This window comes from Nerophis ophidion, linkage group LG17, assembly GCF_033978795.1.
Source record: "Nerophis ophidion isolate RoL-2023_Sa linkage group LG17, RoL_Noph_v1.0, whole genome shotgun sequence".
Taxonomy (NCBI): Eukaryota; Metazoa; Chordata; class Actinopteri; order Syngnathiformes; family Syngnathidae; genus Nerophis; species Nerophis ophidion.
The window spans coordinates 2,899,790-2,913,544 of record NC_084627.1 but is presented as its reverse complement, the minus strand read 5'-3'; the positions used below and the strand labels follow the sequence as shown (position 1 = coordinate 2,913,544).

The window sequence follows — 13,755 nt, the reverse complement described above, 5'->3', positions numbered from 1 at the left end:
TCTCTAGTGACTCAACGCGCTTTACATAGTGAAACCTATGATCTAAGTACATCGTTAAACCAGTGTGGGTGGCACTGCAAGCAAGTAGGTGAAGTTTCTTGCCCAAGGACACAGCAGGTGAGACTAGGATGGCAGAAGCGGGGATCGAACCTAGAACCCTCAGGCTGCTGGCACGGCGGTTCTACCAACCAAGCAGCAATTTGCTTGAAATGCCCCCCCAGAAATATATTCCTATTTCAACTACAGCTAACTTGCAAACAAGTATATTGCACAATTGTTTAACTCTTATCTTACTGATAGGATGCAGTGTGTCTCCCATAACAATGTGACCTCGGACTACGTTAAGGTAACGTGTGGAGTTCCCCAAGGTTCGGTCCTTGGCCCTGCACTCTTCAGCATCTACATGCTGCCGCTAGGCGACATCATACGCAAATACGGTGTTAGCTTTCACTGTTATGGTGATGACACCCAACTCTACATGCCCCTAAAGCTGACCAACACGCCGGATTGTAGTCAGCTGGAGGCGTGTCTTAATGAAATTAAACAATGGATGTCCGCTAACTTTTTGCAACTCAACGCCAAAAAAACGGAAATGTTGATTATCGGTCCTGCTAGACACCGACCTCTATTTAATGACACAACTCTAACATTTGACAACCAAACAATTAAACAAGGCGACACGGTAAAGAATCTGGGTATTATCTTCGACCCAACTCTCTCCTTTGAGGCACACATTAAAAGCGTTACTAAAACGGCCTTCTTTCATCTCCGTAATATCGCTAAAATTCGCTCCATTTTGTCCACTAAAGACGCTGAGATCATTATCCATGCGTTTGTTACGTCTCGTCTCGATTACTGTAACGTATTATTTTCGGGTCTCCCCATGTCTAGCATTAAAAGATTACAGTTGGTACAAAATGCGGCTGCTAGACTTTTGACAAGAACAAGAAAGTTTGATCACATTACGCCTGTACTGGCTCACCTGCACTGGCTTCCTGTGCACTTAAGATGTGACTTTAAGGTTTTACTACTTACGTATAAAATACTACACGGTCTAGCTCCATCCTCTCTTGCAGATTGTATTGTACCATATGTCCCGGCAAGAAATCTGCGTTCAAAAGACTCCGGCTTATTAGTGATTCCCAAAGCCCAAAAAAAGTCTGCGGGCTATAGAGCGTTTTCCGTTCGGGCTCCAGTACTCTGGAATGCCCTCCCGGTAACAGTTCGAGATGCTACCTCAGTAGAAGCATTTAAGTCTCACCTTAAAACTCATTTGTATACTCTAGCCTTTAAATAGACTCCCCTTTTAGACCAGTTGATCTGCCGTTTCTTTTCTTTTTCTCCTATGTCCCCCCCCTCCCTTGTGGAGGGGGTCCGGTCCGATCCGGTGGCCATGTACTGCTCGCCCGTGTATCGGCTGGGGACATCTCTGCGCTGCTGATCCGCCTCCGCTTGGGATGGTTTCCTGCTGGCTCCGCTGTGAACGGGACTCTCGCTGCTGTGTTGGATCCGCTTTGGACTGGACTCTCGCGACTGTGTTGGATCCATTATGGATTGAACTTTCACAGTATCATGTTAGACCCGCTCGACATCCATTGCTTTCCTCCTCTCCAAGGTTCTCATAGTCATCATTGTCACCGACGTCCCACTGGGTGTGAGTTTTCCTTGCCCTTATGTGGGCCAACCGAGGATGTCGTAGTGGTTTGTGCAGCCCTTTGAGACACTAGTGATTTAGGGCCATATAAGTAAACATTGATTGATTGACAATGATCTAATAGAGGTCGCCGTCAAACTGCTCAGCCTGCATTAACACCACTGATGAGTTCAATGTCAACAGCAGCCAACATTTTAAAGCGCATAATGACGCTGCTGACCACCTATTAGACTTCAAACGCAGCACCTTCCATCTTGTGGCGTTCAAGGACGGGAAAATATGTCAGGAAGTTGCCTACAGACACAACTGTTAATGACAGTGTTTTTATGGAGACCATGTTGGTTATTTGTTTTTTTTGTAAAACCACAATTAATGACTAATTGAATAAAACCGTTAATTGCAGCTCCCTTCATGGTACAAAAACCACAATTGATGACTAATTGAATAGAGTAGTACAGGCCAAAAGTATGGACACACCTCCTCATTCAATGTGTTTTCTATATTTTCCTGGCTATTTACCTTGTAGATTGTCACTGAAGGCATCACAACTATGAATGAACACATGTGGAGTTATGGACTTAAAAGGAAAAGGTAAAATAACTGAACACATGATTTATATTCCATCCATCCATCCAATTCCTACCGCTTATTCCTTGCGGGAGGCGCTGGAGCTTATCTCAGCTAGTTTCTTCAAAATAGCCACCCTTTGGTCTGATTACTGCTTTGCACACTCTTGGCATTCTCTCCATGAGCTTCAAGAGGTAGTCACCTGGAATGGTTTTCACTTCACAGTTTGAAGCTCATGGAGAGAATGCCAAGAGTGTGCAAAGCAGTAATCAGACCAAAGGGCGGCTATTTTGAAGAAAGTAGAATATAAAACATTTTTTCAGAATTCCTTTTTGACTTCTTTAGACAACAAACCAGTTAAGACTGAATCGACACATTTTATCACATAATCCTATAAAAAAAAATCTGTCAAATTTACGGTAAAATACCGGCAGCTGTGGTTGGCAAGAATTCCCCGTAAAAATATAGTCACGATACATAGGACATTACAGATGTTGAATCTGTTAATTTTACAGTTAACTGTTGTTGCTTTTGGTAAATTACTATGATAAAAACTAATATATGGTTAACGCGTTTACCAAAAATCCTATAGAATTGACGGCCCAAAACTGGCAGCTGTGGTTGCCAGGAATTATGTACTTTTTTTGTCAAGTACATAACTCCACATGTGTTCATTCATAGTTTTGATGCCTTCAGTGATTATGAAAAAAACTGATATATTGTTAACGTGTTTACCAAAAATCCTATAGAATTGATGGCCAAAAACTGGCAGCTGTGGTTGCCAGGAATTATGTACTTTTTAACAAAAAGTACATAACTCCACATGTGTTCATTCATAGTTTTGATGCCTTCAGTGACTATGAAAAAAACGTATATATTGTTAGCGTGTTTACTAAAAATCCTATAGTATTTACATCAAAAAACTTGCAGCTGTGGTTGCCAAGAACGACGTACTTTTGTTGTTAAGTACATAACTCCACATGTTTTCATTCATAGTTTTGATGCCTTCAGTAACTATGAAAAAAACTGATATATATTGTTAACATGTTTACCAAAAATCCTATAGAATTGACGGCCAAAAACTGGCAGCTGTGGTTGCCAGGAATTATGTACTTTTTGTTAAAAAGTACATAACTCCACATGTGTTCATTCATAGTTTTGATGCCTTCAGTGATTATGAAAAAAACGTATATATTGTTAACGTGTTTACTAAAAATCCTATAGAATTTACATCAAAAAACTTGCAGCTGTGGTTGCCGAGAACGATGTACTTTTGTTGTTAAGTACATAACTCCACATGTGTTCATTCATAGTTTTGGTGCCTTCAGTGATTATGAAAAAAACTGATATATTGTTAACGTGTTTACCAAAAATCCTATAGAATTGACGGCCAAAAACTGGCAGCTGTGGTTGCCAGGAATGATGTACTTTTTTGTCAAGTACATAACTCCATATGTGTTCATTCATAGTTTTGATGCCTTCGGTGACTATGAAAAAACTGATATATTGTGCTCTGGTTTACCAAAAAAAAAAACCTATAGAATTGACGGCCAAAAACTGGCAACAAAAAGTACATAACTCCACATGTGTTCATTCATAGTTTTAATGCCTTCAATGACTATGAAAAAAACTGATATATTGTTAACATGTTCACCAAAAAACCTATAGAATTGACGGTCAAAAACTGGCAGCTGTGGTTGCCAGGAATTATGTACTTTTTTAGTCAAAAAGTACAAACTTTTTTGTTAAAAAGTACATAACTCCACATGTGTTCATTCATAGTTTTGATGCCTTCAGTGATTTGGAAAAAAACCGATATATTGTTAACGTGCTTACCAAAAATCCTATAGAATTGATGGCCAAAAACTGGCAGATGTGGTTGCCAGGAATGATGTACTTTTTTACACGTGTTCATTCATAGTTTTGATGCCTTCAGTGAATATGAAAAAAACTGATATATTGTTAACATGTTTACCAAAAAATCCTATAGAATTGACGGCCAAAAACTGGCAGATGTGGTTGCCAGGAATGATGTACTTTTTGTTAAAAAGTACATAATTTCACGTTTTCATTCATAGTTTTGATGCCTTCAGTGACTATGAAATAAACAGGTATATTCTTAACGTGTCTACCAAAACTCCTATAGAATTCACAGCCAAAAACTGGCAGCTGTGGTTGCCAGGAATGATGTACTTTTTTGTCAAAAAGTACAAACTTTTTGGTTAAAAAGTACATAACTCCACATGTGTTCATCGATAGTTTTGATGCCTTCAATGACTATGAAAAAATTATATATTTTTAAAATGTTTACCAAAAATCCTATAGAATTTACAGCCAAAAAATTTAAAAACTGGCAGCTGTGGTTGCCAGGAATGATGTACTTTTGTTGTTAAGTACATAACTCCACGTGTTCATTCATAGTTTTGATGCCTTCAGTAATTATGAAAAAAACTGATATATTGTTAACATGTTTACCAAAAATCCTATAGAATTGACGGCCAAAAACTCAAAAACTGGCAGCTGTGGTTGCCAGGAATGATGTACTTTTTTAGTCAAAAAGTACAAACTTTTTTGTTAAAAAGTACATAACTCCACATGTGTTCATTGATAGTTTTGATGCCTTCAATGACTATGAAAAAAATGATATATTTTTAAAATGTTTACCAAATATCCTATAGAATTTACAGCCAAAAACTCAAAAACTGGCAGCTGTGGTTGCCAGTAATTATGTACTTTTGTTGTTAAGTACATAACTCCACGTGTTCATTCATAGTTTTGATGCCTTCAGTGATTATGAAAAAAAACTGATATATTGTTAACGTGTTCACCAAAAATCCTATAGAATTGACGGCCAAAAACTGGCAGATGTGGTTGACAGGAATAATTTACTTTTTTTGTTAAGTACATAACTCCACATGTGTTCATTCATAGTTTTGATGCCTTCAGTGACTATGAAAAAAACAGATATATTGTTAACATGTTCACCAAAAATCCTATAAAATTCACAGCCAAAAACTGGCAGCTGTGGTTGCCAGGAATTATGTACTTTTTTACACATGTGTTCATTCATAGTTTTGATGCCTTCAGTGACTATGAAAAAAACGTATATATTAACGTGTTTACTAAAGATCCTATAGAATTTACATCAAAAAACTTGCAGCTGTGGTTGCCAGGAATGATGTACTTTTGTTGTTAAGTACATAACTCCACATGTGTTCATTCATAGTTTTGATGCCTTCAGTGACTATGAAAAAAACTGATATATTGTTAACGTGTTTACCAAAAAATCCTATAGAATTGACGGCCAAAAACTGGCAGATGTGGTTGCCAGGAATGATATACTTTTTGTTAAAAAGTACATAACTCCACATTCATAGATTTGATGCCTTCAGTGACTTTGAAAAAAACATATATATTGTTAACGTGTTTACTAAAAATCCTATAGAATTTACATCAAAAAACTTGCAGCTGTGGTTGCCAGTAATTATGTACTTTTGTTGTTAAGTACATAACTCCACATGTGTTCATTCATAGTTTTGATGCCTTCAGTGACTATGAAAAAAACTGATATATTGTTAACATGTTCACCAAAAATCCTATAGAATTGACGGCCAAAAAACTGGCAGCTGTGGTTGCCAGGAATTACGTACTTTTTTTTGTCAAAAAGTACAACATTTTTTGTTAAAAAGTACATAACTCCACATGTGTTCATTCATAGTTTTGATGCCTTCAGTGACTATGAAAAAAACAGTTATATTTTTAACATGTTTACCAAAAATCCTATTGGTTTGACGGCCAAAAACTGGCAACTGTGGTTTCCAGGAATGATGTACTTTTGTTGTTAAGTACATAACTCCACGTGTTCATTCATAGTTTTGATGCCTTCAGTAATTATGAAAATTAATATTGTTAACATGTTTACCAAAAATCCTATAGAATTGACGGCCAAAAACTCAAAAGCTGGCAGCTGTGGTTGCCAGGAATTATGTACTTTTTTAGTCAAAAAGTACAAACTTTTTTGTTAAAAAGTACATAACTCCACATGTGTTCATTCATAGTTTTGATGCCTTCAGTGACTATGAAAAAAAACTGATATATTGTTAACGTGTTTACTAAAGATCCTATAGAATTGACGGCCAAAAACTGGCAGATGTGGTTGACAGAAATGATGTACTTTTGTTGTTAAGTACATAACTCCACATGTGTTCATTCATAGTTTTGATGCCTTCAGTGACTATGAAAAAAACGTATATATTAACGTGTTTACTAAAGATCCTATAGAATTTACATCAAAAAACTGGCAGCTGTGGTTGCCAGGAATGATGTACTTTTGTTGTTAAGTACATAACTCCACATGTGTTCATTCATAGTTTTGATGCCTTCAGTGACTATGATAAAAACTGATATATTGTTAACATGTTTACCAAAAATCCTATAGAATTGACGGTCAAAAACTGGCAGCTGTGGTTGCCAGTAATTATGTACTTTTTTAGTCAAAAAGTACAAACTTTTTTGTTAAAAAGTACATAACTCCACATGTGTTCATTCATAGTTTTGATGCTTTCAGTGATTTTGAAAAAAACTGATATATTTTTAACGTGTTTACCAAAAATCCTATAGAATTGATGGCCAAAAACTGGCAGCTGTGGTTGCCAGGAATTATGTAATTTTTTTGTTAATTACATAACTCCACATGTATTCATTCATAGTTTTGATGCCTTCAGTGATTTTGAAAAAAACTGATATATTTTTAACGTGTCTACCAAAAATCCTATAGAATTGATGGCCAAAAACTGGCAGCTGTGGTTGCCAGGAATTATGTACTTTTTTTGTCAAAAAGTACAAACTTTTTTGTTAAAAAGTACATAACTCCACATGTGTTCATTCATAGTTTTGATGCCTTCAGTGACTATGAAAAAAACGTATATATTGTTAAGGTGTTTACTAAAAATCCTATAGAATTTACATCAAAAAACTTGCAGCTGTGGTTGCCAGGAATGATGTACTTTTGTTGTTAAGTACATAACTCCACATGTGTTCATTCATAGTTTTGATGCCTTCAGTGACTATGAAAAAAACTGATATATTGTTAACATGTTTACCAAAAATCCTATAGAATTCACAGCCAAAAACTGGCAGCTGTGGTTGCCAGGAATTATGTACTTTTTTACACATGTGTTCATTCATAGTTTTGATGCCTTCAGTGACTATGAAAAAAACTGATATATTGTTAACGTGTTTACCAAAAATCCTATAGAATTGACGGTCAAAAACTGGCAGCTGTGGTTGCCAGGAATAATTTACTTTTTTTGTTAATTACATAACTCCACATGTGTTCATTCATAGTCGTGATGCCTTCAGTGACTATGAAAAAACTGATATATTGTGCTCTAGTTTACCAAAAAAAAAACCCTATAGAATTGACGGCCAAAAACTGGCAACTGTGGTTGACAGGAATGATGTACTTTTTTATTAAAAAGTACATAACTCCACATGTGTTTATTCATAGTTTTGATGCCTTCAGTGAGTATGGAAAAAACTGATATATTGTTTATGTGTTTACCAAAAATCCTATAGAATTGACGGCCAAAAACTGGCAGCTGTGGTTGCCAGGAATTATGTACTTTTTTAGTCAAAAAGTACAAACTTTTTTGTTAAAAAGTACATAACTCCACATGTGTTCATTCATAGTTTTGATGCCTTCAGTAACTATGAAAAAAACTGATATATTGTTAACATGTTTACCAAAAATCCTATAGAATTGACGGCCAAAAACTGGCAGCTGTGGTTGCCAAGAATTATGTACTTTTTTTGTCAAAAAGTACAAACTTTTTTGTCAAAAAGTACATAACTCCACATGTGTTCATTCATAGTTTGGATGCCTTCAGTGACTATGAAAAAAACAGATATATTGTTAACGTGTTTACCAAAAATCCTATAGAATTGACGGCCAAAAACTGGCAGATGTGGTTGCCAGGAATGATGTAATTTTTGGCAAAAAGTACAAACTTTTTGGTTAAAAAGTACAAAACTCCACGTGTTCATTCATAGTTTTGATGCCTTCAGTGACTATGGAAAAAATGATATATTTTTAAAATGTTTACCAAAAATCCTATAGAATTTACAGCCAAAAACTCAAAAACTTGCAGCTGTGGTTGCCAGGAATGATGTACTTTTGTTTTTAGTCCATAACTCCACGTGTGTTCATTCATAGTTTTGATGCCTTCAGTGACAATCTACAATGTAAATAGTCGTAAAACTAAAGAAAACCCATTGAATGAGGAGAAGGTGTGTCCCACCTTTTGACCTGTACTGTACATACATAAGTTCCTGTGCCCAGACCCTCACCAAAAACCTGCCATAGTTGTGTGGTGACGAGCAAACCTTACATTGATCCTCCACAGAGACGTCCTGCGGGCTGCGCTCCTCGTGGCGTCGCCGCAACAACAACAACTTCTCCTCTGGGTGGTGCTGGGATGTGTGCGAGTCAGGGAAGCTCCTCTTGTCTGGCTGCTGCGGGGTGCTTGGGTGGTAGAGAGGCCGGCTGGCGACGGAGCTCAGGAGCAACAAACACATGGCCGCGACGTCCCATAACTTCATCTTAGACTCAGTTCCTACGAGCTGTGCGGGGGAGAAGTCGCGTTAAGCTGGGCAACGACGTAAAAGTGCATTTTCTTTACATCACGCACGCCAGTCTGTACCTTTTGACACGTACGACTCGATATTGGATGACGTTGTGTCTAGAAGCGTGTTAAAGGCCTACTGAAAGCCACTACTACCCACCACGCAGTCTGATAGTTTATATATCAATGATGAAATATTAACATTGCAACACATGCCAATACGGCCTTTTTAGTTCACTAAATTGCAATTTTAAATTTCCCGCGAGGTATCCTGTTGAAAACGTCGAGCTTTACAGTTAACTTGTGACGTTATTGGTTGGATTGAACATTTCAGCCCAGCACCACACACGGCTAAAAGTCGTCTGCTTTAATCGCATAATTACACAGTATTTTGCACATCTGAGTTGCTGAAGCTTTTGCAATTTCTTCAATTAATAATGGAGACATCAAAGAAGAATGCTGTTGGTGGAAAGCGGTGGATTGCAGCTGCCTTTAACAAGCAAAACTTATCTCATCGTATGCCATCCATCCATCCATTTTCTACCGCTTATTCCCTTTCGGGGTCGCCTATCTCAGCTACAATCGGGCGGAAGGCGGGGTACACCCTGGACAAGTCGCCACCTCATCGCAGGGCCAACACAGATAGACAGACAACATTCACACTCACATTCACACACTAGGGACCATTTAGTGTTGCCAATCAACCTATCCCCAGGTGCATGTCTTTGGAAGTGGGAGGAAGCCGGAGTACCCGGAGGGAACCCACGCATTCACGGGGAGAACATGCAAACTCCACACAGAAAGATCCCGAGCCTGGATTTGAACCCAGGACTGCAGGACCTTCGTATTGTGAGGCAGACGCACTAACCCCTCTGCCACCGTGAAGCCAATTGTATATATATCTCATCGTATGGAATAAGTGAATTATATTTATATAGCACTTTTCTCTAGTGACTCAAAGCGCTTTACATAGTGACACCCAATATCTAAGTTACATTTAAACCAATGTGGGTGGCACTGGGAGCAGGTGGGTCAAGTGTCTTGCCCAAGGACACAACGGCAGTGACTAGGATGGCGGAAGCGGGAATCGAACCTGCAACCCTCAAGTTGCTGGCACGGCCGTTCTACCAACCGAGCTACAACTTACTTCACCAATTATTTATTCATTTTTATTGTGATTACCCATGGAGTATACATTTTGAATACATTGAGAACAGGGGCGGTTTAGCTCGGTTGGTAGAGCGGCTGTGCCAGCAACTTGGGGGTTGCAGGTTCGATTCCCGCTTCCGCCATCCTGGTCACTGCCGTTGTGTCCTTGGGCAAGACACTTTACCCACCTGCTCCCAGTCCCACCCACACTGGTTTAAATGTAACTTAGATATTGGGTTTCACTATGTAAAGCGCTTTGAGTCACCTGAGAAAAGCGCTATATAAATATAATTCAATTCAATTCAAAAAGTGAACAAAAGTTTTAGCAGCTGTTACGTAAAGAAAAGAGGTAGGACTAAATAAGCTCTGCTTCTTCCTACTCCTTTTCGAACATGTTGAAAAGAGAAACTGGAAATTGTGATGTATCAAACTCAAACTCAAAACACAGCCGGTGTTTCTTTGTTTGTTGTGAAGCTTTAATATGGAACAGAGCGGTCAAGTGAACATCTTTCTCTACCACATGTCAACCGGCAGGTTTCGGTGAGAAAATTGTGATATTAAGTCGGCTCTTACCGGAGAGACACGAGCGGAGCTTGCGTCCTCCTGCAGCAGCTGTCGAACTTTCTTGGCTCCTCCATATGGCTTCCCTCAGAGACACTGGCTGTCACCGCAGCCCTCCGACTTTCAGGTATGACTTTATAATCTCACTAAAACACTAGCAACACATTAAGCAGTAATGGGATTTTCCAGAAAGATCCTAGTAAATGTGTCTAACATCTGAATCGCTCCCACTGCCGTCGCCTTTTTTCTTCTTTTTTTTTAGTGCTTCACTCTAACTTTCCTCATCCACAAATCTTTCATCCTCGCTCAAATTAATGGGGAAATCGTCGCTTTCCCGGTCCGAATCGCTTTGAGGATGTGAGGAGCCCTACAACCCGTGACGTCACACGCACATCGTCCGCTACAGGCGAGGCTTTTTTTAGTCTTTCACTCTAACTTTCCTCATCCACGAATCTTTCATCCTCGCTCAAATTAATGGGGAAATCGTTGCTTTCCCGGTCCGAATCGCTCTGAGGATGTGAGGAGCCCTACAACCCGTGACGTCACGCGCACATCGTCTGCTACAGGCAAGGCTTTTTTTTGTGTGTTTCACTCTAACTTTCCTCATCCACAAATCTTTCATCCTCGCTCAAATTAATGGGGAAATCGTCGCTTTCCCGGTCCGAATCGCTCTGAGGATGCGAGGAGCCCTACAACCCGTGACGTCACGCGCACATCGTCTGCTACAGGCAAGGCTTTTTTTTAGTGCTTCACTCTAACTTTCCTCATCCACGAATCTTTCATCAAATTAATGTGGAAATCGTCGCTTTCCCGGTCCGAATCGCTCTGAGGATGTGAGGAGCCCTACAACCCGTGATGTCACGCGCACATCGTCTGCTACAGGCAAGGCTTTTTTTTAGTGTTTCACTCTCTTTCCTCATCCACGAATCTTTCATCAAATTAATGGGGAAATCGTCGCTTTCCCGGTACGAATCGCTCTGAGGATGTGAGGAGCCCTACAACCCGTGACATCCCGCGCACATCGTCTGCTATAGGCAAGGCTTTTTTTGTTGTGTTTCACTCTAACTTTCCTCATCCACAAATCTTTCATCCTCGCTCAAATTAATGGGGAAATCGTCGCTTTCCCGGTCCGAATCGCTCTGAGGATGTGAGGAGCCCTACAACCCGTGACGTCACGCGCACATCGTCTGCTACAGGCAAGGCTTTTTTTTAGTGCTTCACTCTAACTTTCCCCATCCACGAACCTTTCATCCTCGCTCAAATTAATAGGGAAATTGTCGCTTTCTCGGTCCGAATCGCTCTGAGGATGCGAGGAGCCCTACAACCCGTGACGTCACGCCCACATCGTCTGCTACAGGCAAGGCTTTTTTTAGTGTTTCACTCTAACTTTCCTCATTCACAAATCTTTCATCAAATTAATGGGGAAATCGTCGCTTTCCCGGTACAAATCGCTCTGAGGATGTGAGGAGCCCTACAACCCGTGACGTCACGCACACATCGTCCGCTACAGGCAAGGCTTTTTTTAGTCTTTCACTCTAATTTTCCTCATCCACGAATCTTTCATCCTCGCTCAAATTAATGGGGAAATCGTCGCTTTCCCGGTCCGAATCGCTCTGAGGATGCGAGGAGCCCTACAACCCGTGACGTCACGCGCACATCGTCTGCTACAGGCAAGGCTTTTTTTAGTGTTTCACTCTAACTTTCCTCATCCACAAATCTTTCATCTTCATCAAATTAATGGGGAAATCGTCGCTTTCCCAGTCCGAATCACTCTGAGGATGCGAGGAGCCCTACAACCCGTGACGTCACGCGCACATCGTCTGCTATAGGCAAGGCTTTTTTTTGTGTGTTTCACTCTAACTTTCCTCATTCACGAATCTTTCATCCTCGCTCAAATTAATGGGGAAATCGTCGCTTTTCCCGGTCCGAATCGCTCTGAGGATGCGAGGAGCCCTACAACCCGTGACGTCACGCGCACATCGTCCGCTACAGGAAAGGCTTTTTTTTATTAGCGACCAAAAGTTGGGAACTTTATCCTCGATGTTCTCTACTAAAATCCTTTCAGCAAAAATATGGCAATATCGCGAAATGATTAAGTACGTCACATAGAATGAACCTGCTAAATAAGAAAATCTCATTTCAGTAGGCCTTTAAGCTGTGCAACGGCGCGTAAACGCGTGCGTAAAAGTGCATTTTCTATACATTACGCACGCCAGTCTGTACTTTGGAGTCGCTATTGTCATGTTGGGGATGACGTTGCGTCTAGAAGCGTGTGTTCTCACCTTCAATACGGCCCATGCAGACCCGCAGATCGCCGCCGTTACAATCCACACGCATGTATCGTCCCGATTAGCTGCGACCCCCCAAAAACGAAGCGGCACACAGTCTATGTCCAATTGGGGGGGGGACAAAACAGGTCCTGATCTGGATCCGCCAAGGTGCGCGCACTTTGGACCTCTGCGCCCTGTCCACCCGAGAAAAAGAAAATAAAAAAAAAAGTCCCCAAAGCCCGCGTTACATCCGGGGTACAAGATCACACCCAAAGCGCGCGTCGTCCTCCATGCCGTCCAGGTTCAGCTGCGTCTTCCCGCGCGTCTCATCCTCATCGCGGAGCAGCGCCGAGCCGCGCTCCGCGGGCACTCCGGAGACTTTTATAGTCCAGTGCGCGCTGACGTCCCGGTTGGGAGTCCGCCCTCTTTTTTTTTTTTTTTTTTTTTATGGAGGCCCCGCGGGAACAAACCGCGAGTATGGCGCGCCAAAACAGCCCCCCAGCCCCCTGTTTGCAGTTTTTAGATATGTGAGGGATTATGTCACACATCCTCATGTCCTTGGACTTGGATGTCAGGTTTCACTCTGGCTGCTTCTTTAATGCGTCCTTTAAGCCTGTGTCAACATGGGCCTGCAAAGATAGGCCACCCGCGGCTCTTTAGCGCCGCCCTAGTGGCTCTCTGGAGCTTTTTTCAAAAATATATGAGAAATGGAAATGATGAGGGGAAAAAAACATATTTTTTGTTTTCATTTGGTTTCTGTAGGAGTGCAAATATGACACAAACCTCCCTAATTGCTATAAAGCACACTGTTTATATTAAACATGCTTCACTGATTGGAGTGTTTGGCGAGCACTGTTTTGTCCTACTAATTTTGGCGGTCCTTGAACTCACCCTAGTTTGTTTACATCAGGTAGCCCGTAAGGACCAGATA

General features: G+C 40.6%; 1 protein-coding gene across 1 annotated transcript in view; it reads right to left on the bottom strand.

The window, feature by feature from the left end:
- Positions 1–13,186, bottom strand: part of gdnfa (glial cell derived neurotrophic factor a) — a 33,065-nt gene extending 19,879 nt beyond the window's left edge. The window contains exons 1-2 of the mRNA XM_061875722.1: positions 12,837–13,186; positions 8,611–8,842 (exon numbers count right to left, since the gene is read on the bottom strand). Coding sequence (XP_061731706.1) covers positions 8,611–8,821 — 211 coding nt within the window. The 5' untranslated portion in view covers positions 8,822–8,842; positions 12,837–13,186. The remainder of the gene's footprint in view (positions 1–8,610; positions 8,843–12,836) is intronic.
- Between the last annotated feature and the right edge of the window lie 569 nt (positions 13,187–13,755).